We start from the raw sequence: 25456 nt of genomic DNA, 5'->3' as shown, positions 1-25456 counted from the left end.
CTTTTATTACTGAATTTTTTTATATGTAATTTAATGCACTATATACAAGCATTTATATTAGTTTCCTTCTAGTGTTGTACATATTGTTCAATGTAATACTTATGCATACCTTAATAACAAACTTTAAAATATTTTAGTGATAACCACTAGACCATCCTTTTAGTTATTTTTTTTACAACCATGCTACTTATGTTTTTTATTTATATATATTGGTACCAAGGAACTAAAACCACGAAATAACGTACACCATTTTTTGAACAATCACCATATTTATTAATATATATGTACAAAATTATTTTCGAATCATATTCTTTTCACGACGAATCACATCTTGGATATCTTCCACTTCTTCCCGAAGCCTCCTGAGTTCGTGCAGAACAGCAGTTATGTCCATGTTCCACGCATCTTGCATGGCTATTCTTTCCGCAGCAACTTCTTCCCAAAAGGCGCGCACCTCTTCAATGACATTTTGAAGAGACAGTCCCTCATCGACGGCAGCGCCCTCCTCCTCATCTGTTGGTTCCTCCTGCATGTCAGGCAAATCGAGCGTGTACTCGCTCCAGGACACCGGCGAAAGTTCCTGGAACTAAAAATCTTGCACTTTTGTTCTAGGTAGGCGCCGTCCTCTGAATTTTCACGGGCTTGGAATCGTCAACGCATATTTAGACTTATGACCATAGAACGATGTCGTAAATTTAAATATGCGCAGGCTGCATTACAAAGCCGAAAATTAAAACTTCCTAAATTAGAAAACAACAACAAAATATACATGTCAGAACACAATGCGCAGACACTATATTCTCACACATATATGAACTAGAGGTGGGTCGAAAAGTATCAACCAGATACTTTGTCACTGATACGCTCCTGTATCAGGAACGGCAAACGAGGACACTTGAAAAGTATCAGAGACTTTAGTATCAGTTCAGAATTCACCTGGAACAACACCACGGCCAATGAGCGCAGTACCCGATCGCAGATGACGGTCACTTGGGCGGAGCTTGTGAAAGGGGAGGGAGCAGGAACGACGAATAAGGGATAAAGAAGGGAAAGAATGTAGGGGAGGAAGCGCAGGGGAAGGCGTTGAAGCCTTGAATGAGAGGCGCAAAGTGATATTGTTACAAGCAGGGCTGCCCCTCATGGGTTTTTCCACCCAGATCTGGTTTTTTCCAATGGTGTTTGGGTTTATGGGTTTTTAAATAATGAATTCCAACAATTCTAGGTTTTTTATAATTATAATTATTTTTATACCTTGACGTCGTACCTCCGTGCCTCTGGGTTAAAGCCCGGATCACAGCCCTGTCCGCAGCGCGCCGCGGCTTTGGGAATGACGTCACTTCCGCTCCGTGCGCGCGAGAGCAGTGCGCCGGCGTCCTGGTCTCCAGTCCCGTGCGAGCCACCTTCGAGGCTAGGCGCGGTCGCGAGACGCTCCATAAACTCGCCGCTATTATCGCTTTTGGATTCTGTTCTATAGTGTGTATAATCTCTTTTATCGTTGTCTTTACCGGGTGCGTGAGTGTTGTTTTGTATCTGGCGTGTCCGCGGGCCAAAACACGTGGACTAACACAACTAGCCTGCACCGCACATTTCTCCAGCGCGCGACGTCCCTCGGCAGCTACACGGGTCGGACGGTCCACCCCTGCCTCCCCGCAGGAGGCTGCTCTACGCGAGAGAGCTGGCGCCGGGCAACACTAGAAAACGGCCCAGCGACGTCCGCCACGTCTCCACGCATTCTACGGAGGCGGGTACGCGACATTTGGCGCCCAACGTGGGGCGAACTGCAAGTCCACAGGAGAGCGCGTGCAGTGCGGGAAAAGAGTGTACAGTGAGTGATCAGACAGCGTGAAAATCCACCTGGGACAATGGATGGATTCACTTATTCACCTAGACAGTACTTCTGATCTCATCAACGCGAGGACGCAACCATTCCTTTCCCACGTTTCCAACACCTATCAGTTTCACGGTTCAGCTGATAACGCATCGCCGTCTCCCGTCCCGCAACCGGATTATATTTCCCGTCGATTCACCACCACCCCCCTCCAACGGGATAACGCACCGTGGTACCCCCTCCTTTTTCACCCTTTCGCCGTTCTGCCATCGGTGATCTTCGGGGCGCGCCGGCGGTGTTCGGGCGGGCGCGGTGATAGCCTGCGCGGGCAGGCTGCGCAGACGGAGCGGCCACGTGGGCCCCGTGTTTGTAAACAATGCTGCCGCGCGGGTTGACAGTTACGTGCGCTACGTGTCAGCTACCGAAAGGCATGGACCTTGTGACAGGAGAGTGGCAGTGTCGGAACACGTGTACGTGCACGCCACTGAGGCGCAGTGAGGTGAAGACAGAAACTGCTGAGGGTGTGTTGTTATGGGACAGGGATACATCATCAGAGCAGATGCATAGGGTAGCCCCGAACACAGCGAGTGCTGTGTACCGGGAAAAAGGAGGATGTGACGAGTGTAGAGGCTGCTCGGGCAACCGCTTCGGGTCGATGTTACCGAACCAGAATCCACCGTCGCCGAACCTAATTGACTGGGACACACCTACGAACTCGGCAGCGCCGCCAGTCGCGTACGCTGTGGGGGTTGCCACAGGGGCTGGGCGTATAGTGCTGCCAGAGTTTAGCGGGCTCGTGCACGAAGACCCACGGGAGTTTGTGCGGTGGTGTGAGAGGCGTATGTTACAGTGCAGTGTGCCGGTAGAGGAGTGGACCCAGCGCACAAGCGAACAGTTGTGTGGTCGAGCTCGTGAGTGGTGGACTCTATGGGGGCGATACGATATGCAGTGGCGGGAATTCGCCACGCGTCTCATGCAGCGATTTGATGACCGCCAGGCAGTCTTGAGCTGCAAGGCCCGTTTCTACGGCGAGGCGCAGAGGGACACGGAATCGGTGGAGAGATTCCTGGCGGGCAAGTTGCAGCTATATCGTCGCATAGCCCCAGGGGAAGCGCCAGAGCAAGCGTTGCCGGACGTGACCGCGTTAGTGCGGGAAGAATTACAACCCTTCCTCAGGCCGTATTGCAACGGGTCTGTTGAAGAATATGTGCGACAGGCCGTAGCCACGGAGGGCAACCTGCAGCGCCTTCTGGGGCGACGGACAACTATGACCACTCCCGGACGAGAGCCCAGACACGAGTACAGAGCGCCCGCTCTCCCAGAGGGAGACATGCAGCTCGAACGTCCACGGCAGATGGTAGCACCGGCAATCGAAGGCCCACCGAGTGGCAGACGACAGACCACCGCACCAGAGTGGCGGAACGCGGGGAATCGGCGGGACGGAGGCCGACCACCCCAGTGTCGCCTTGGATGCCCGCAGGACACGTTCCATTGGCACCAGGACTGCCCAAGACAACAACAAAAACAACAACAACAACAACAACTGGCGGGAAACGGGCAGCAGGGGGTGTAGGACCAACAGTTCTGCCCCCCACGCCACCTAACCTCCTTCCCGAAGCCACGGCTGAGACACGCATAACACTGGGACAGCTCACCACCCCAGACGACCGGCTGATGCGGGTACCCGTCACTCTGAACGGGAGACCGACGGCCGCTCTCGTAGATACAGGTCCGAGCCACGTGTTCGTGGCCCAACACTTGGTGCCGCCAGCGGACGTCACACCGAGACGCTGTGCACTGCGTCTGGCCACGAGCACCGGAGTCGGGACAGCCATCGGGGACGCCATCATAACGGTGAGTGTGAGGGAGCTGGTTACCCAGACAGCAGCAGTTGTAGTAGAGGGACTCAGGGAGGACCTAGTGCTGGGACAGCCTTGGTTGGTAGAGCATGACACAGTGATAGCGCCGGCCTCTGGGCTAGTGAATGTTGGCAAACATGAGCGCCTGGCAGTGTATGCACTAGGTAGAGCACCACCTCCCCCGAGAGAGCCCACGAAGTTAGAAGATGTGGACAATGATGTACCCCCAGAGTATCAGGATGCATTCAGGCGGCTCATAAGGGAAAGGCAGAGCATCTTCGCCACTGCCGACCCACTCAGGCGCACAACGGTGACAGAACACCGAATCCCCACTATGCACGACCAACCAGTGTATGAGGCCCCCAGGGGATATGGTTTCCGCGAGCAACGGGTGATACGTGAGCAAGTGCACGAAATGTTGCGAGATGGTGTCATTGAACCCTCCAACAGCGCATACAACTCACGCATCGTCCTAGCTGCCAAGAGGGATGGGACCATGCGCTTCTGTGTGGACTTCCGTCCCCTGAATAGTGTCACCATTAGTTCTCCACCACCACAGATCAGTGTGGACGAGGCCTTGGCAGGCCTGGGCAATGCACGAGTGTTCACGACCCTTGACTTACGTTCGGGGTATTGGCAGGTGCCAATACACCCAGGTGACAGAGAAAAGACTGCGTTCACGGTGCCCGATGGTAGACGATTTCAGTTCTGTGCCATGCCCTTCGGGCTCAAGTGCGCGCCGGCCACATTTCAAGCTATGATGGCCCGCGTACTGGAAGGGTACATTGGCCAGTTTTTGACAGCCTACCTCGACGACGTGATTGTGTACTCCAAGACCTGGGAGGACCATGTGCAGCACCTGTCCCTGGTCCTGGAGCGGCTCCAGATGCACCACTTGACCTGTGCCACACAGAAGTGTCACATTGGACGGAGAGAGGTGGAGTTTTTGGGGCATGTGGTGGATGCTGAGGGTAATCGTCCGCACCCGATGCACCTGGCGAAAATTGCAGAAGCTGAACCCCCTAGAACCCGCAAGCAGTTGCAGAAGCTCTTGGGCCTCGCCAACTGGCTGCGGAACTATATCCCGCAGTTCTCCACGCTCACTGCCCCCCTGACAGATCTGTTGTCACCACGACAGCGCTACCACTGGACACCGGCTGCACAGCAGGCGCTGGACAGCTTGAAGGCGGCTTTTCTCCGATGCCACACTCTGTCACGGATAAACCCCGAGAGGACGCTGTACGTGCAGACGGATGCGAGCGCCGAGGGGGTGGGCGCGGTGCTATATCAACGAGACGAAAATGGGGACAGGTGCATAATCGACTACGCCAGTGCCAAGTTCGGCCGCGCGGAACGGAATTACCACAGCAATGAACAGGAGTGCCTGGCTGTGGTATGGGCACTGAAGAAATACCGTCCCCACCTCGAGGGTAGGCAATTTGTATTGCGCACGGACAACCAATGCCTCACATGGTTGCGGACCCTCCAGGGGCGGAAGAGCAAACTCGTGAGGTGGGCGCTGTTTCTACAGTCGTTCGACTTCGTTATGGAGCACGTTCCAGGAGTAGAAAACGAGCTGCCGGATGCCCTGTCACGGGACCCTGATGAGGGATCGTGCCTGAAGGACGAGGTATCTTGGGACGAGATACTGCCACCTGGCCGTGAGACGGATCACCACCACCCAAGGGACCCAACCTGCCGCCTGCTTGCTCTAGGTGTAGACGACGACCCGCCTCCTGCGGACATGGTCGAGCTGAAACGTCGGGTGCACGATGCCCAACGCACCTCTCAGGACGCTGAGCGCAGACGCGCGAAGCAAATAGCGGAACCATGTGAGACCTGGACTACGAGGGACGGTGTGCTCTACATACGAGAAATGGGACCCGATAAGGAGTGGCGCACCTATGTCCCACCGGAGGCACGTGACGCGGTGTTGCGCTTTATGCATGATCACGACCTTGCCGGACACCCTGGGGCAGACCAAACACGGCGGGCGGTCGGTCAGCACTACCACTGGCCCGGCATGGCCCGGGACGTGCGGGAGTACGTGAGGACTTGTGAGACGTGTCAAGAGCGGAAAGCGCGGCGGAGCGACGGGACGGAGCAACAACAGCCTCGCATTCCCACTACCCCTTTCCAGTCCATCGCGCTGGATGTCATGGGGCCATATCCCCGCACAGCCCGGGGCAAGAGATTCCTGGTGGTAGTGACCGATCTCTTTACCTGTTGGGTAGAAGCTTACCCCACCAGCAATGTACGGGCCAACACCATTGGGACAATATTGCAAACGGAATTCTTCCCACGTTGGGGCTACCCGAGAGACCTGCTGACGGACAATGCCAGCCAATTCGTCGGGAGGCAGTGGCGGGAGATGTGCAACTCGTGACACGTCGAACACCGGACCACACCTGCCTACCACCCCCGAGCCAACCCGACGGAAAGGCGAAACCAAGAGATGAAAGTCCAGATGCGCATAAGGCTGGGTAGCGACCATACTAAGTGGAACAACCATCTTGCAGAGGCTCTGTTTTGTATCCGTCGCAGAACCAATGCAGCCACAGGAATGACCCCGGCGGAAATGGTCCAAGGCCACAATTTGCCCTTGCCAGGAGAATGGACAGCCCACGGGGTAGCCGATGAAGAAGAAGATCCAGAGGAGCGCCGTCAACGGCGAGAGGCAGAAATGACAACAGCGCTCGAACACCAGAGGGCCTATACTCGCCAGATAACACCGCAGATGACCCGAATGCCACCGGAACTCCAACCTGGAGAACTGGTATACGTGAGCACGCAGCCTCTGTCCAGCGCGCCGAAGAACTACAGTGCTGGGTTGAGCCCCAGATGGTCGGGACCACACCCGATCCTTAAATGGCTAAGTAGGAGCACCTACCTAGTCCGCCTTGATGGACGGCGGGCGCGAAAAGTGCACCGAGACACCATACGGAGAACATCAGTCCCAGGAGAAAATTTGGTCTCTGAAGATGTCACCCTAGTAGAAGTGGACGAAACGCCTACTTTAGACGACTCGATCACACCCCGAGGCATGCGGGGCCTGTTCCATGCCACCCCCAGCCCCGAAACAGCGACCCTGGAAACAGCAGGAAGCTCGGCCACAAGTCCGAGGCGACGCCGTCGGAGACGCACGATGCGGACACAGATCGATGACGTCACCGGGATGCCCGAGGCGGGCGCCGATGCGGCGGGCGAACAACCTCTGGTGACCGAGCCGGACGAGGAGGAGGCAGCTGAGCCACTCTCCCCCACCCGAGGTGGATGGGGACATGGTGCCTCCCTCGCCGATGCAGAGTTCAGAGTCACAGTCGAGGAGCCGGCTGAGACGACCCCGAGATGCAACTGGTCATCGTAATGCTGGAAACACCACTTGCAAATATGTAGATTGTGATGATGTGCAGTCACCTGGGGTCTCACCAGTCTTGAAAAATTCTTGATATATGCATAATGTGCATTATCTTCTTCGGATATATACAAGAGATCAAAGTGCTGACTCTTCTCTTCTTTTGCTACACGTAGCGGTATGATTTTTGTGTCCTCATTGAGTCCATACACATTGACTGTCACTTCAGGATTGTTTCTCTCGAATATGTTTATTTGGTGAAGAGGCATGGGGAATTTAAGACCACTAAAATTAAATTTGTTTTCCAAGTCTTTATATCTCTGGTTCACACGTTCTGGATGCTCCCCTTCGACGAATCTAGCCAGCATAGCCCACTTGAAGCATTGTTATTCTTCATTCTTTGGGTTGATGATGGCTTCCCTAGCCTTGATGGAAGCTGGTAAGTCGATGAAGCTGGAAGCACGGAGTGGATCTAGCTTATTGATCCTTAGCTGCAGACGATGTACAGCAATGAGGGTCCAGCCACTTCCTTTGCCCTGGTACTCTTCTTCTTCCTGGCATATCTTCTCTATGCTGGCTGTGACTGCTTCTTTGATGCCATCGGTTGTGTAGAGCGGGATGTTCTTAGTCTTGAATGACCGCGGGTCTTCTTGGTCTTCATGAGGCTCTGGCTTTCCATAAAGACAATCCAACCATAAATTGAACTTTACGGCTCCATTTTCTTCTATTTCTTGTTTGAGCTGGCCAATTATGTTTGCTTTCATGTCTTCCAGATAAGTACATATATCTCTGCCACATTCGGATGTATTTTCAGCTACCAGGGTCTTCAAGTTGCCTCGAAATGCAGTCTCGGCCTCCACAAACACAAACTGGGAGGCTACTCCTGCTCCTGCTATTATCTTTGGTCGAGATGTTTTGGGTTGAGGAACAGTCGATGGTCCAGGCTGGGGCGAAGCTTCTCGTCTTCTCTTGGCTGGTGTTGAGCCATTACACTTGGTAGCATGTCTGGCTAGGTTGTCTGGTCTGGTGAAGTCTTTCTCGCACTTGTCACACTTTAGAAGCTGGCAATCTGGATTGAAATTGCACGCCTTCTCATGTCTTCGTGCATCTCCAATGTGAGAAAATAGTTTGTTGCAGTACTTGCAACTTAGACTCGCTGCATTGCAAATTTCGCCAATGCATGACCTCAAGTGTTTAGTCATATTGTCTTTGCGAGTGATGGCTACCCCACACTTCTCACAAATCTGCTGGTCGTCTCTGTGTGGGTTGTGGAGGCACTGGCGCTCGTGGCGTAATCCATTGAAACGAGTAGCGAAAACCTTATTACAGAATCCACACTGTAACCCTTGAGGAAGCATTGGACTTACCCCAGAAGAAGAAGAAGCAGAAGAAGCAGCAACTCCGGATGTCTTGCCGTCCATGATGATGATGTCGATGATGTTGATGATGCAGGACATCTCAACAGGAATCTCCCAACGGAACATGCGGTGGCAGCTCGACGTTGAAAGAGACGAGGAGGAAACCTTAGAGATGACGAATGATGAAGTAGTAACGATGAAAAGCACTCGAAGTCACTGGGAACACTAATCCACAAGCTCTCGAAGTCGATGGGCAGAAGCGCACGAGCAGCGAAGAACTTGTAGTCAGGTCGGCAGATGAACAGCGAATGAAATGGGTTGGCCTTGCTTGCCTGCTTTTATAGTCCCAGCAGCAGCAGTGGTTGACTCACTAATCCATATATGGGCATACAGAAATTCCAAGCATCTGATTGGCTGAGATAATTTCGGAGGGAGCCTGAGCAAAGGTCACGAGGTAGTCAGGGCTGGATGCCTTATCTGTTTACCAAGAATCACCCTGACACAATAGGCGCCAGCATGTCGCATCGATGATGACTCATAGGGCTGACTGACTTGTGTACTGGGGAAAAACCCAGTAGGCGCTGATAAAGACTAGTTGCAACAAACAACTTAAGAGTGACTCGTGATTGCTTCCAGATACTACAGGGCGCCAGCATGTCGCATCGATGATGACTGGTCGCAACAAGCTTCTATGGCTCATAGGACTGGCTGTACTGGAGGGAAAAAAGCCCAGCATGATAGGCGCCAGCATGTCGCGTTTCTAAAGACCAGTTGCAACAGGCCACCCACGTATACTTGTTCTAGCTACAAAAAAGATTTTTTTTTTCCAGTGTTTAACAGACGTTTATTAAACAGATTCATGTTACTGTATTTTCATATACCTTAATTACTTTGATATCAATGTATTTATACCATTATTGATTTTTACTCGGATTTAAAGTCATGTATATAAGTATTCTACATTGAATTATTTTAAGTAGAAAATAAAATATTTTAATATCCTGAATAATTGCATTTTTTTAAATTACAGAAAAAGTAGTTATTGCACAACAGGTATTAAATGAAACAAATCAGTTCGTAATATTTGTATTTTATTCTTTTTTCAATAGCAAATACACATTCGATTACATTTACAAAGAATTCAGCATGTCTGTAAGAACTTTCTTTAGTACATTTTTGACACACACAGTAATTATTTCAGAGTCTATATTCAAAGGAATACTCTCCTTGATAACATCATTTACTGGAGTTAGTTGAAAACACATTTGGAAGCACAATTAAAAAAGGAAGCACATTTGGAAGCACATCAAAAAGGCAATACATTTTGGAAGCACCATCATCAAAAAGGCAGCACATTTTGGAAGCACAATCAAAAAGGCAGCACATTTTGGAAGCATAATCAACAAAAAGGCAGCACATTTGGAAGCACAAGTTACGAGAACTATGTCTTAGTTAGAAATCAGAATACAAGAAATAAAAACATTAAATTTTTATTATCAATATTTAATTTATTTCTCCACATTATACAAATGCAAGTAAAACAAGCCATTATTGTATGTAGCCAGCTTTCCTCAGTTCTTTGAGTATGAAGGATATTTCTTTGATGCACGAATAGTTTCCTGCACAAAGCGAGCCATGTAGAAGTCTTAGCCGGTCAACCAATATGTTTGGATCTTTCCATGATGTGTAATATAATAAACTTTTATAAATAAAATAAATTTTCATGTATACTATGTTTTTTATTTCCCTTAATTTATCCTGCTTACTTTATGGTGAAAATTATAAGTATACCTAATGAAATAATTTCCAATAAATATGTTATTAATATTAATGATATATATGCATACTTAATATTGTTTACATGAGATACTGAGTTACAATATAAAGAAAATGTAAGCACAAAGGAAGGCATGTAAAGAAAACATAAGTGTATAGGAAAGTCCTCAAAGAAATTGTAGTCGCAAATGAAATACATGTTAAGAAAATGTAAGCGTAAATGAAAGCCCTCAAAGAAATTGTAGTCGCAAATGAAAGGCCTTAAAGAAATTGTAAGCGCAAATGAAAGCCCTCAAAGAAATTGTAAGCGCAAATGAAAGCCCTCAAAGAAATTGTAAGCGCAAATGAAAGCATGTAAAGAAAACATAAGCTATGTAAATCAGTTTGAGTAGGTCTGATGCTGGTAGCGATAAATAATCCGTGTTAGCTTCTACAGCCAATACAACTTATATTTTATTTTAATAGTAGACTTATAAAATTCCAACACCAAGAATAAATGTTATTACTTAGATAAATAAAATCATAAATTGGAGAAGGAGATGTATCAATGTATTTGAATATTAGAATATGTCGTTGCGGATGAATGTGTGTTGACAGCTTTTAACATTTTAATTTTTTTTATATGTCATGCGCATGGAAGCTTGAAAAAATAATGGGTGCTGCAACGTGAATCCTGAGAAGCAGTAGCACGTGGCACACCGATTAAATGTACCTAGTTTTAAAGGGTTTAAGAAAGGAGTTCTCTGGAATAAGTAATTATGTTTTGCTTTTTTGAAAACATTTAAATTTAGTCTGATAATTATTTAATATAATATTAGACAATAATTAATATAAAATAATAAGAGAAACACCTTACATAGGCCTACTTCTGGTACCTTGGTTGAAAAACAATATTAAGTATGTTACAATAGTTTGTTTGTTTGGTTTAGGAATCACATGCATCTACAGTTTAATTAGTGAAATCTAGATCTATATACGATAATTAAGCAAAAAAAACACGCACAATATCGCCACACTCAGAGCGGCATACCGGACACTTTAGTGTTACAAATGGAGATTGGTTCTCTCTCAGGCCGATTACACAGTTCTCACATAACACGAAATGTCCGCAAGGATATACCATGTGAGTCAATGGGTTGAGAAGACAAACCTTACACGTCATGTGTGTTCTTTGGTCTGGTTCTGGATCTTCAGGCAAAAGCTCTTCTACTTCTGCTGGCACATTCCGAAGTGCTCTTGGTATGACATCTTCGGGATCGTCCTCATCCTCCGATGCTTGATAAGCCTCAGTAGCTTCTGCTCTCGCATTCTGAGTTTGCAAAGTGTTATATGCGCCATCAACTGTGTGCGCAGCTTTGCGCAGGAATTCAGTGACGCTAAATTCTCGCGATACTAATTTTCCTATGATTTTTCGCAAATTCTGCGTGTTGGTGTTCTGTGGTTTCTGTCTTCTAATAGTCTTTCCTTCTACAAGAGCTTTGAATTCCGAAAAGTACATGTTGCTCAAGTCAGACAGGTGAACTAAAAATTTCCACACATTTGCATGTGGGCCCATTATTGACAAAACTAGAGCGTGGAAAGATTCCAACGCATTATTTGTTCTTCTTGGTAGATTGAAGACAGAAAAGCATCGGGGCGTCACTCTAGCCATCCAGTAGTTTTGAAAATATTCGATCAAATTTGCCAACTTTTCTTCCAAATTTTTTTCATGTATGAAAATTAGGATTGCCTCTAATCCGTCAGCAATGTCGTAGGCAGGAACAGCATCGTCATGTGGGGCTCCTCTTGTTGCAGGCAAGTGGGCTAGTGCCATCAACATTTTTATAGCCCTCTTCATGTCGTCATTGTTCTTGCAGTCCTCCACTAGACCAGTTTTCATGACCATTCTCCAAATAGCCTGAAAGCAAAAATTTGTAGAACATGAAACTTAAGTACATAAAATAATACAGTAAGTACAGGTGCGTAGGCATTCTGGATCATGGGTGAGGGGAGGGGAGAGGAGTGAAGAGAGGTGTAGGGGGAGGGGTGAGTTTGCCTGGAGAGGGGAGGGGAGAGGAGGAGGTGGAGATAGACTTAGTCTATCACCATCATCCCCCTCTTCCTAAGACTTGCTGCTTTTCATACCACTCTAACCCCCTTAAGCTATACCCCCCTACATCGAACCATACACTTTGAGATAAAACAGAATACCCCTCCCCACTACATAAGCATATCTCCCATTCATTTTCCTACCAACACCCATAAGACATACATACTTCTGAAAAAGGGCATTAGCATGCTCTATCCACTCCCTAAGACTTTTTTTGTCATATCACTCGAAAGGTCATGCCCCTTCCTCGAACCCTGTGACCTATACACAACCTCGTAATTATTACATAAACATACCTACCACTCCTCTCCTACCAACACATATTGCACCACATATAACTTACCTCTCCCCACCACCACTTAACTGAAATGCAGAAGTATGTCCAATCCCAACAAGCTCCCGATGTGATAAAAACACTAGTATAACCTGCTCAGAGATACTATAACTGTCCAATATTAATGTGTGTAAATGGGGTTAACGTTTTCCTTTAAAGAAAAAAATCCCGGACCGGAACAGTACCTTCCTTTATTGAATTCCATCGCTACACTCATCTAGCCTGACAGAGAAATGTGTGTGTGGAGATTTTTAAAATTAATTTTTTGGATGTCTTATCTTATTGGTTATTGATTAAGTCTGTAACTTCTGTGCCTTCGGATTACAAAGTTAGAATGCCGAATTAGACAGGAATGGAGGTTAGTATTGGATGTTTCGAGATGTTGATATCATTAGTAATGCGGCCCATAATTTATTGACATTCTTTCATAAAGCACAGATGCCAAACAGTAACAATTGTACTTAAAGTAATATAAAAAATAATTCTACAAAACATGATCGTAATTTTTTTTTAATATTTCTTTTACTCTGCATTTATGTGTGTCTTTTTTGTGCACTGTTTTCTGTATGTTTGTGATTGTTAGTGGGTGTTTTTGTGCATATATGCGATTTAGTATATTGGCATGTATGTCTGTGTTTATTTCTGTGTGTATTTCTGTTTTTGTAGACACATTAAATGCTGTGTTAGAAAATTATGACTTTCAAGAAAAATATGAAAAGGTGAATGAAACTGTTAAATCGAAATTTTGTTTCACAGAATTTCATTTTGGTATCTAAGTAGTAGGAATTGGTTACTTCTGACGCACGGCTGGCGGCTAAGGATTGAGGATGGGGTCAATGACCGATCGCCCTGACTTCACAGCGGCCATCTTTGATGACCTTGGGCATGACCTTTGATCTTGGGCATGAACTTGGTGGCCAATTTGGGTCCGCCATTTTGTTTTTGCCGCTATTTTTGAGCCGCCATTTTGTTTTCTAGAACTTTCCATGACATTCAACATCCTACTCCTAGGCGTTGCATTTTTCGTTATTGCCGCCATATTGGATTTCCTTAAATATTAACCAATTTCAATGAAATTTTTTTAAAATGTGATAACAAAATTTAATTCAAATTGTTTTTATTTAAAAACCTCCACCATCTTGAATTTTGTCTGCCATATTAAAAAATTTTAATTTTTAACTTGGAAAGTCGGGAAAAATTAAAAATTAATAAAAAATTAATTATTTTAAATTATAATAAAAATTTATATAAAACATACTTATGTCACAGAGTCCTGGGTTCGAATCATACGAGGTAAAAATTTGAATTTTTTGCGACTTTCTAGCTCGATATTAAGATAATTTTAAGATGGCGCCCATGATGGTGGATGCCATGACAGTTGACTGTTAATAAATTAATATTTCACTCTAGCAGTTAAAATTAAAACTAACATGATGGCCTTCAGCAGCTTGAAACAAGATGTCTGCTCCCAGCAGCCAGAAACAAGATGGCGGACATGTCGTCATACCGACTGACTTAATATTTAATTTGACATATGCTGTTGTAAGGTTAGTCTGCCGGTGGCTTGTATGGCGTAAGGATCAGTTGCCATTTTAATTTATTTATTTTTACCTCTTCGGATTCGAACCCAGGACTCTGTGACATAAGTATGTTTTTATATAAATTTTCATTATAATTTTAATTAATTAAATGTTTTTATAAATTTTAAAATTTTACCTGAGTTTCGAAGTTAAAAATTACAAAATTTCAATATGGTGGTCGAATTTAAAGATGGTAGGTTTTTAAATTAAAAAGAAATTTGAATTAAATTTTGTTATATATTTTAAATTTTTCATTGAAATCGGTTAATATTTAAGGAAATCCAAGATGGCAGCCATAACAAAACATGCAACGCCTAGGAGTAGGTCGTTCGATGTCATGGAAAGTTCTAGAAAACAAAATGGTAGCGAAACAAAATGGTGACGAAACAAAATGGTGGAAAGTTCTAGAAAACAAAATAATGGCTCAAAAAATTGGCAGTGAAAACAAAATGGCGGACCCAAATTGGCCACCAAGGTCATGCCCAAGGTCATCCAAGATGGCCGCTGTGACGTCAGGGCGTTCGGTCATTGACCCCATCCTCAATCCCCAGCCGCCGCCCGTGCACCCGAAGGAACCAATTTCTACTATGTACCTACCTAGCGAATTTTTTAAACAATCGAAAACATCAGTATCATTGCGGGAGCTATGCTGTATGCTTTCTTGACATCTGCTAAATGGTATTCACTAACAATCAAGTAAAAGTATGTATTAAGAGTATTACTTATACTTAAAGTTGACTGGGATGGTAATGTAACAGAATCTGAATGTTCATTAGCCCCTAAATTTCCTCTAAAAAAGAAGAAGAGTTAGTTCATGACAGAATAACTTACTTACCTGGCAGTAATGGTACCAACACCCATGGAACTCTGCATTCGGATATCTGGTTATAATGGCATTAACAAGTCCTTTTTCAAAATCTGACGATACAGCCACAATTTCCCAAGCAGATGTCTTCTGATGGAATATGTCTAAGACAGCAACGTATGCTTCTTGAGTCCGTTTGGTCATCAAGGCGAAGAAAATCGGAAATCCCTGAAATTGTAACGTTAATTTATTATTTTAAACACATCATTACCTAAAAAAAAAAAAAAAAAAAAAAAAACCACACACAAGGAAAATCAAATCTTAACAAAATCTGGTATCCATAATTATTTGTAATACACTTTTATGATTTTGCATTTTTTTTTTTTAAGAAATAAAGGTAAATTCTGTACACAAACTTTTGTAATTATGTAGTAACATAAAAACAAGCAAACAAAGAAAGTCGAGCACGTTTTTGAAATCTGAAGAAACACTTCCAAATTAAAAAAGGAGTTGCAAATAAGAAAATGGAGTATTGAATTTCTAAAAGAATATTGCTAGTATACTTACTATGTCTTGAAAGTATACCACCGCTGTCATCAGTTGACAAAAGCCGCTCGGCCTTCGGGGGACTACTTTGAAGGTAGCGTCAAATGATACCTCACGACGTTCGGTTGGATTTTCCGAAAGGAATTGAAGGAAGGTATCATTAGCAAAAACAATTGCAGTGATTTGTCCATTGTCAGTTTCTACGACTTTGTGGGCAAGTTGTTTTTCGTGGTTGGGGCTGTACAGATCTGCCCAGGTTCTGCCGTCCAAAATATTGCAGAACTCCCGCAAATCCTCCGTAATTGGTGGAAATAGCTCACGTCTTGCTCTTTCCATACACCTCCGCACTGTTGCATAAGGATTTTTATCTGCACCATCAGAATTTCTGTAAAAAATAGAAGAAGCATATTAAGACTTAAGAGTAACTTAAGATAGCCACTATCTTGGAGACCAGTGACTTTGAGATTGAACCCGAACATGCTATTTATTTGATTATCATACTTGTTATAGGGTTAGAGAAAATTGAGATTATTATCACATTTGTATATAATTTGAAGATTCAATGTAACTGAAATGAGAAGTTTAGAAGTTAAATAATAGGTAGCTATAATATATGCCTGATAAGTTTCACCCTACACATCCCAATTCCTTTCAAATTATTAAATTTATGCTGCGTGTTCAAGTCTTAAAAACCACCTTCCTGCTTGCAATCGACACATTTTGCAGATCGAACTTCGCTATGACTACATTCAGTACAGCTAAGAGCTCCAGCGTGACATAATCACGAATAGTGACACACATTTCTCTTGGAGACGCTTGGCACAGAACACCCCACTTTGCCATTTACATGACACAATTTTAACAATAAAAGGCCTAGTATTACCAAATTTCTTGATGCTTACGCTGCGGCTTCTGCCAATAATCACATTCATATAAACATTGAAACACATAAAAAGCTGTTTGAATCTTACCATGTTCAATTAAACACTTCACAGCCTTTTCATTTTATTAACTCTTTGAGGACTTTGTACAGTTCGTCGTAGTTTTCTTGTCCTTTTTTTTTATTGATGGTCGTTATCATTAAAATGTACGTACATGACTTAGTAACCATGAAAATCTGTTACGCGACATCATATAAGAAATATATGTGTCTCTCATTGCAGGGTTAGATGACCTAGAGTCCTTGTAGCATTACAATTTCTGTATTCCCATTATGAGATTGGTGGCAAAAAATGCTTTTAGCTCCTCAAAATTAGTGTGATGAAAATTGCAAGAACCTCCCAGTTTCTGCGCAGCATACAGATTGGTCTGAAAAGCTATATTTTCTAAGAGATCCACAGGAAAAGTTGTAGGAACAGTTCTAATGGGTTATAAATATCTTCTGGAATATAAGGATCTCAATCGCAAGTAAATTTTTTATGCCATTGAAAATAGGACAGTTTTCCCAAGTAACCTATACCTTACTAGAAAAGAAATGGCACTTCACATTTCATTTTATTGCACTGAATATCACCAATATCCTCCACGATTGGGACTGATACTTCAGGCTCCGGATTATCATCTTCCTTCACAAGGAATGGTAGCTCGGGCTGAATAAAGTGCTCTTCAACCTCACATTCGTACTCACTTACCGATGAACACGACTCATTTTCGCTAGGGATTTGGTCAAGTTCAAAATCGCTGAAAGTTTTTTTGTATTGCAACAATTGGCTACATGTTGATGCAGCTACATTCGAATTTAGACGCTGTTCATCTCCTTTTATAGCAAGATCTAATAACTAAGTTCTTGATGATATCCTTATTAATTCCTGAAAGGGAATAATGGATATTCATTAAGGAGATAAAGCATTAATTTTAAATTAGGCTTGACTCTCTTGTCTCTTGGTGAAACCCCATACATTGTGTACATTGCAACTGAGGTAATATGCGCCACGCGCGCCTCTCACCAACCAACCAATCTCTTATTTCTCGAGCCAAGCGGGGGGGACCCTTTTATAGCCGCAGAGTCAGGCGTCGAAACACCCAGAAGTCTCGCATTCAGCGGTCCCGGGTCGGTCGTGGAAACACAGAGACCCCTGCTTGACGTCATAGGGGTTTCCGACCCGATGGCGAAGGGGTCACTCATCCCACGTGACGATGCTTCCAGATCTCTCGTAGACTGGTGGAACAGCGTGGGGAAAATCCCTGGCAGGCACCGGGGCTCGTACTTCAGGGCTCTGGCGGGTGTGTCAGGTAGGGCAGGGGAGGGGGGAAGGGCAGGGATAAGCGTGAACGTGACTGACGGGGGCCGCTAGGAACAATAGCTCTGGCCAAGGTAGTTGCATGGTGCGTGGAAAGGGAGGAGGGAAACCGAGGGCCCCTCGTCATCCAGCCTGGTATGCGTGACGTCAGCGCCCCCGCAGCCACCGGTCACGCACTTGGCGCCGTCGCTGTCTCGTCTCCAGCGTTCATAACAATATGATAAAATTATGCACGGTAACGACATGTTTTCCGCATTCCGGATTTGTCCACGCGGAAACTGTGGCTGTATCCGAATACACAGAGATGCGTCCTTAGCACACTCTTCCCTACATCCCTTAGCAAATGCAGCCACAATGTAGAGGACGCATTTCTAATGTATGGATAGTATCCGAATACATTTACTGCTAGCACCACCTGTTGACTGTCAGTCGTACTAATGTTCACGCAGCCATTTTGTGTATGGATATCTACGAATATTCAGCAAAACGTAAATAATAAATACCTACCTATTAAAAAATAACGTAACGTGAATGTTACACATGTTAGTGATCAAAATAAAATACATTCTATAAATTGTAAACTTTAAAAATACTTATGAGTTTTGAATTACCCTTTAAGTTTAAATTCGTATTTTGATTATATTTATTAACGTCTTCATTTGTCTCTGTTTAAGTTATCACTTTCACTAATAATGTTTTAAACAAATCTTATGCTGAAAATCTGAAGTAATGTTATACACAAACATAATAAAACCCAATTCCGAAGCTAATGGATGTAGGGACGCGTTAGTGGATGCGAGTGTCGCATCCCTAGAAATCTCGAATTAGTGGATGCGTGAAGTGATGCATCAGCATCCCTTGTGATAATTTTGATTCAACTCAAAGATGGCCGCGTCCACTACGATGCACTTTTAGTGGATCCCTTAGCTAATGGATCCATTAGGTCAGTATTCGGATGCAGCCACTGACAATACGTAGACTATGATTATATATACACTTCACTCATTATACACGCTACGAGTCTTAATTTTTTTTTACAGAATTAGTATATTAGTTTCTTTTACTATCGTATTTAACCCTTTCAGTCACAGAGAAAATTTTAATTTCAACTGTTGCTATGAGCCAAATTATATGATGCCTTCTTTATCTTTACAAACACAACGATCGCTCAAGCATTGAAGCCAATATACGATTTTTAATATGGCAGATGTTATTACCTAGTGGTTGCTGTATTTATGGCTGGAAACAATTCTCAGAAATAAATGATTCCACTTATTCTCACAAATTTAATGTTAGGTGACTTTTAAGTACAGTTAAAACGTAAAACTAATTAATGTGCAACTCTCCTAAATGTGGGATGCTATGACTGAAAGTGTTAAGATTAGAAAAAAAATCGCAACCAAATAAATGCATTGAACACCAACTTTGTACTAGTAACTTATGTTCTTTACAGTAAACATAAGCTGTTTTTGCTTATCTAAATTTGTTCCCTACGCGCGTCAACCTGAATTCGCACGAGAAAAAGTTTTTCAGATGTTCATCTCGAGTCGCTTACTTTATGGCAATATGAACGTTTTGGAAGTGTGAGAAATTGTGTTTTGTAAGTTTTATTACTCGTTTGTGATATGAACATTTGTCTTCCGGAAAAAGTAATGGACAGAAGTGTGTAAATTGTTTCTCTCTCTCTCTCTCTCCCCCCCCCCCCCCCAATCCACCACACAAAGTCACACACACTTTTTTTTATGTATAAATTACATTCTGATGATTTAGTTTTCACCTAATACCAAATAAAATATGTATAGCCTATGATTTACTTTATACAGTAGAAACTTTCAAAATATTTCTCTTAATAAAGATTTGAAAATGAATTTTTAGATCATCCGTGTTGTATCAATCACTTAGCTACTCATTTAACTACACATAGGCCCTACTTTCCATTACATTGCGACAAATCTGTCACGAAACAACTCGTTCTAAAAAAAAGTATTAATTTCTTGTCTCATAAATTTGGACCTCTGTCTTGGATGAGGAAGAACATTAATACAAATGGGAACCACGGTGGTCCAGCGGCTAGAGGGGTGACCTACCACTAAGGCAATCCGGGTGCGGTTCCCGCCGGGATCACTCCAGGATCTCAAATGACGACGCAACAGGTCGGCGGTTTTTTTTTTTGGGGGGGGGGGAATCTCCTATTTCCCCTGCCTATCCCTCCTGGTGCTGCCGTATATTCATATAATTCATCCCCAGAACAACTATAGGCCTATATATATCTATCTATCTATCTATCTATCTATCTGAATACCTGAGCTGTTGTGAGCTGCCAAAACCTTCAAAGGTCATCATCATCAACAACAACAAGAACAACAACATAAATGAAGCCTATCAATATTTCTCACCTTTTCGCCTCGGAAAAAAAGATTTCGCGAAGAGAGGTGGTTTCCATTTTTGATCTTGCCTTAAGAACTGCACGCAGTTTGTATGATTCTTTAATGCTCAGGTCCGGTTCATGGTTGTGCAGTGGACTGCTTCTGGACAGAGCAATAACTGCGCCTTCCTGAAGACCCATTGTTGCTCGAGCGCGACAGCCGTGACTCTTTCTGGTGCATCTCAGTTGCCTGCAAATTTTTTTAAACGTATTGTTACAAATACGATTATTATTCTAAAATGTTGCGTGGTATAATAGCTCATATATGCAATACTATGAAGCTTGAGTTTCTTGAAACAAAGCAATACTTCCTACACAATAATTTACAAGGCAAATTTCCTTCTAGTGCCTTCCACGTGCGTGAAATTTCATCGCACTACTCTAAAATATTAGATTGCACTTTTCCGAGAACCACTTACCTTGTATTTGCAGTAGTTCTTTCGCTGAAGTAGAAATATCCTTGGCAATCATGATAGACACAAGAATTCTTCTTGCGCCCAGGTAGCACTTCAGATCTTGCTTGATTAGACGCACTTGGTTCACCTTCCGGTCTAACTAACTCCGAATCTTCACCTTCCATAGAAATAAGTTAATTTCGCAAATAGCTTTCCGGCACAAATATCTTTCCGACCATCTACCCGTCTAGTGACCGTATAGCGCGACAAGAGGCAAAATAACCTGCGCAGACCCCACTGTCACCAGGCGATCACGTGATGAGCGCATCAGAAAGTGGAGGGGGTCAGTCGAGCAGCTGCCTATCACAACTGAGAGAGTGTTTCCTAGAAGTCAACCGGCCAGTATATAGGCATTCGGAGTGGTGGTATCTATTATGAGACCTACCATATCGTTTCAGAAAAATAAGTAATTTTTAAATTGGCAACTGATCGGGTGTTCATAAGCCGCATTTCTTGCATGCAAATATTGCGGAAAAACATAAAGTAGTCTTAACACATATAAATTTACTTCATTGATTTCTCCAAGCATAAACTATAAATTCGACTAATTCGTAATTACTTTTCCTGAAGAGGTTATATAGCATTAACATTTGCTTCGTCATCTGTACGTAGCTTACTACAGCTAATACTGAATTCTGAAACTATTTAAAATTATGTAAATCATTATAATCAATTTACTTTTCAACAAAATATGGTATTAATGTCAACATACTTAAATTAGACCAACGAACAGTACATGTCGCCTTACAAGTTGAAAGTTAAGTTGGCGAAACATCATGTCTTACTCATTTCGGGGTTTTGGAGGATAGGGGACGAATTTTATGTTTGGTGTTTTAGCTGAATGACTAAATCCATTGAAATTAAAACTTTGTAACTTCCTAGTACATTCGTAACTGCCAACTTTGCGTAGACGTCACCATATTATAAGTTTTTTCAGTATCAAAATACTCCAGTAGAAAGAACTTACCCCGATATAACAAAAATTCTGTAAAAAAAAAAAGAATCCCCTTTGACACAGCCTACAGGCGTAGGTAGATTTCAAAGTTACTAAGTATATCATCTTGAATTATTTTTTTTTTAACTTCTATAAACTCCTTGAACATTTAAAGAACTTAAGGAAGCTGACAAGAAAAATACCTATCTGCTCGCCAATATTCAAAAAATATCGATTCAACATTTTCTCATATTCCATACGGTGTACCTACTGCAACTATGTATGTTTCAGCCCCGATTACGTAATTATTTATTTTAATTTATACTTATTCGTCTGGTATGTATATTTTTATTATTTGAAAACTATTTATATTTTATGTGTATATCTATGTGATTGTAACTCTATGACAAAAACGAACGTTGAAGACAAACAATTGCAAGGACCCCTCTAGGAGCAATTGACATTTAAACGGTAAACTGATAATTTGACACCGTTTTTATTTAATGAAAAATGTTATTTCTATATTTATTCAAATTTAATGAGAGATTTTGTGTTCCGCGCTATTGTTGCGCGCGGATTTGATGTCTTTGATATGAAATAATGTAACTGTCTTTATTTCTCGGCCAATCAGGAGCCGTATTTTAAATCTGGAACGGATTGTTAAGCTGACTTAAATTAAGAAGGTTTTAAAATAATGTAATGGCCTACTAATGGATGAACACATACGAGACGTCGACGGAATATTATCCTGAAAAATAGCTAGCAGAAATATGCATCCGCACTAAAGGATGGTATAAATGTACTGTTGAAACGTAAGAGAGTATTATTAGGGCTTTATCCAAAAGGATAAAGTTATTCGGAGTGAAAAATATACGTGAGTAAGAAATGACTGAGTCTGTTACTCCATTTCGCTAGGACGAATCACGTATCCCATCCATACCTCGTTATTTTGCGGTCTAATTCCAAGAGAAACATTGATGAACTGGATTATTGTAAAAATTAACTTCGTGAATATATTTTGACACTTTATTTTAACACACAACTGTAATCACCCAGTGGCCTGGGAGAGAGAGCATCAGAGCTCTACCGACTTAAGTTATTTTATCTAGCCGAGGTAAAAAACTTATATAAAACGAAATTATAAACTGAACCTGTGTATGAGATTTTCGAAACCGGATAAAATAGACACTTGATTAGTTAATGAATGTGCGCATCGTCACTCCAGACATTTTTTTAACATATTTGTGTTCTGCCGTGCCAACAATAGTTAGGATGTTTAAAAGTAATATAATATTTTTTTTTAAAGATAAACCTGAGATATTTTCATTAATAAAAAATAAAATTACCATGGTGTTTTGTATGGTATTGTAATCTACCTATCACCAACTGTATCCATACCTATCTATGTGTTAACAGCAGCCAAGCTAGTAGTAACTGCACATAATTAAATACCTAACTGTGACCTAGAACGAATAGCACACATATAAGTTACAAACTGATTTTATCTAAGTGGTGCCCTTTTGTACGGTAGTATAGCCCCTACATAAGAAACTGTCGCCTCAAAGTGGGGCCTTTTGCCAGGTTTATCCCCTACAACGGCGAAAATATTTTAAATGTTTTTAAATTAATGCATCAGCAATGAATGTCTTAAAGAAATTCATAATGTGCCTACTAAGGTAGTAATGTAATTATTTTTGATTTACAAACACAGTTTTTCATCTCGTGCACTAATGTCGTATAGCCTAATTGATTTTTTTTTCGGACAAAGGTTTAAGGTAATCTTAGATGGTAATAAACAAATTCCAATGAATTCGATACTAAAAAATGTAAAAATTAAATTAAATTTAAACCCCTGTTTTTATGGTAATAGTTAGTTTCATCAAAAATGTTTCAACCAAAGGTTTTAGATAATGTTGAGGTATTTTTACTAAAATGAATTTGAAAGTAAATGTATTTATAAAAGTAATGTCATTTTGTTTTTCTACACTTGTTATTTCCATCCCTTGAAGTAATGGTTTGTATTATCAAAAATTGTTTCAAACTAAAGTTTTTAGTAACATTATAAGATTAACAAACAGTTTGAACGGATTTGAAAGTGCACCACTAAGGGAGTTATGAATTTTTTTTATTCTACCCTTTATTTTTTTTAACCCCTTGCAGCAATGGAAAATCAATTATTGTTTCAGACAAAAGTTTTTGATAAAAATTATAAGGTTTACCAACAACTTGAAGAACGTTATATTGTAACTAATGAGAATTATGAATTTTTTTAAACTCTACCCATTATTTTTTCAAACCCTTGCAATAATGGTTGGTCCGATCGAAAAATGTTTAGACAAAAGTTTTAGATAAAAATTGGTTGTCTGTAAAGTCGGTTTACGAAAGATAGTTTAACGTGACAACGTCATAACAAAACATTGATGAAATTATTGCATACTTTTATGAGTAGAAATGAATCATTTTTATTGAATTATCACTATTTTGTATGGATACAAAGAAGGAGTGAAATGAAATCTGCAATTTAATTGATAAATATACTTTTATTTGCACTCATTAATTCAAATTTGTTTATTACTTTCACGAAGAGATTATTTTAACTATAACTTTTATACATGTTTGCTATTTAACTTCTTCCAATCTGTGTTATTTTGTTAAGGATAGGACAATTATAGGAAAAGTAGGAAAGGAATGGGAGTATTTCAAGTTTAATGTTCCTCGAAAAAGTCAAATCGATGGTTGTTCCAATCGAGCGGAAGAGAGATAGATGCGCGCAAGCGTACAAAGAGTGTAACGGGACACATCGTAGTGGGACAATGTGCATTACGGGACACTTTTTCGTGCGTGCAGCCGGCGTTCATCGATTTATTAGACGTTGTCACGTCAAAAATTATATGATTAATACACAATTCGTACGAATTCGGTTTTGTACCTACGAAGGAAGTTATAATTTTTTTTTTGTCCGCAGACCCTTGTTTTTCCAACCCCTTGCAGTTGTTGGTCGTATAAAAATTTATTTCAGATGAAAGATGTACTGAATACTTTAAGTTTACACGATAAAACATAAAGGATTTATGAGTGTACATGGTACATTAATTATGCTTTTTTTTTTAAATTCAATACCTTTATTTTTTCTACCCTCTGCAACAATGGTTCGACCTATAAAAAATTATTTCAGACAAAAGTTTTAGATAAAAAGTATACAATTTACTAACAGTTAGAACGGTTTTGATGGTGTACTTACTGAGGGAGTTATGTTTTATTTTTTTAATTTTTACTGTTATTTTATATACTACATTGCTGCAATGGTTCGTCTAATCAAAAATTGTTCCAGACAAAAGTTTTAGATAGAAATTATAAGAAAAATACATAATTTGTTCAAGTTCGATGCTATGCCTACGAACAGAGTTATGATTTTTTTTGTCCGCCAACCCTTGTTTTTTCAACCCCTTGGAGATACCGTCGGTCCTATCGAAAACTTATTCAGAGAAATTATTTTGGCATTACTCCTAAGAATTTTAATAAATTCAAACGGATGTGATATTTTCCATATTGCGTGATTTAGAACGATTTTTCTGTTTTTGAAAAAAAAACCTTCCCCATTTCTACCCCTTTGGTCGGATATTGCTCATTAACGAAAGCGACCGAGTTTTTCCACATTTAGATTTTATGTATTAGTTTGGAATTGATTTGAGAAAAATTACGACAGTTATCGTGTCCACAAGAAAATTATATATATATATATATTTATATATAAGCTTTTGAGTTGACAATGGTTTTGGGGTCTATGTACCATGAAACGAAAAAATATGTAAAAATTTTCCTGAAGTCGCTTCTTCGTAACGGCTACAATAGGTATAGTATTTCTTTGAAAT

General features: G+C 42.0%; 3 protein-coding genes across 3 annotated transcripts in view; 1 reads left to right on the top strand and 2 right to left on the bottom strand.

Moving 5' to 3' along the window:
• Positions 1-25456, top strand: part of LOC134540781 (uncharacterized) — a 227861-nt gene that overhangs the window by 95351 nt on the left and 107054 nt on the right. The gene's annotated exons all lie outside the window — the stretch shown is intronic.
• LOC134540912 (uncharacterized) lies at positions 293-9375 on the bottom strand. Its single transcript, XM_063383985.1, has 2 exons — positions 8410-9375; positions 293-580 (listed from the first exon to the last, which is right to left on the bottom strand). The coding sequence occupies exons 1-2, from the start codon at positions 8524-8526 to the stop codon at positions 293-295; spliced, it is 405 nt and encodes a 134-aa protein (XP_063240055.1). The 5' UTR covers positions 8527-9375.
• Positions 14924-21714, bottom strand: LOC134540607 (uncharacterized). Its single transcript, XM_063383443.1, has 3 exons — positions 20167-21714; positions 15552-15915; positions 14924-15212 (listed from the first exon to the last, which is right to left on the bottom strand). Exons 1-3 carry the CDS (start codon positions 20334-20336, stop codon positions 14970-14972), a joined length of 777 nt encoding a protein of 258 aa, XP_063239513.1. The 5' UTR covers positions 20337-21714; the 3' UTR covers positions 14924-14969.

The sequence above is a fragment of the Bacillus rossius genome, chromosome 17 (assembly GCF_032445375.1).
Source record: "Bacillus rossius redtenbacheri isolate Brsri chromosome 17, Brsri_v3, whole genome shotgun sequence".
NCBI lineage: Eukaryota > Metazoa > Arthropoda > Insecta > Phasmatodea > Bacillidae > Bacillus > Bacillus rossius.
This window is presented reverse-complemented; position numbering and strand designations above follow the sequence as displayed.

Coding starts and splice junctions, on each gene's coding strand:
- LOC134540607 (XM_063383443.1), bottom strand. CDS start 20,336: ATGGGTCTTCAGGAAGGCGCAGTTATTGCTCTGTCCAGAAGCAGTCCA. Junction 15,916..20,166: donor TTTTTTTCCGAGGCGAAAAG/GTGAGAAATATT, acceptor TATTTTTTACAG/AAATTCTGATGGTGCAGATA. Junction 15,213..15,551: donor TGGTATACTTTCAAGACATA/GTAAGTATACTA, acceptor TTACAATTTCAG/GGATTTCCGATTTTCTTCGC.
- LOC134540912 (XM_063383985.1), bottom strand. CDS start 8,526: ATGTTCCGTTGGGAGATTCCTGTTGAGATGTCCTGCATCATCAACATC. Junction 581..8,409: donor CTGCTTCTTCTTCTTCTGGG/GTAAGTCCAATG, acceptor TTTTAGTTCCAG/GAACTTTCGCCGGTGTCCTG.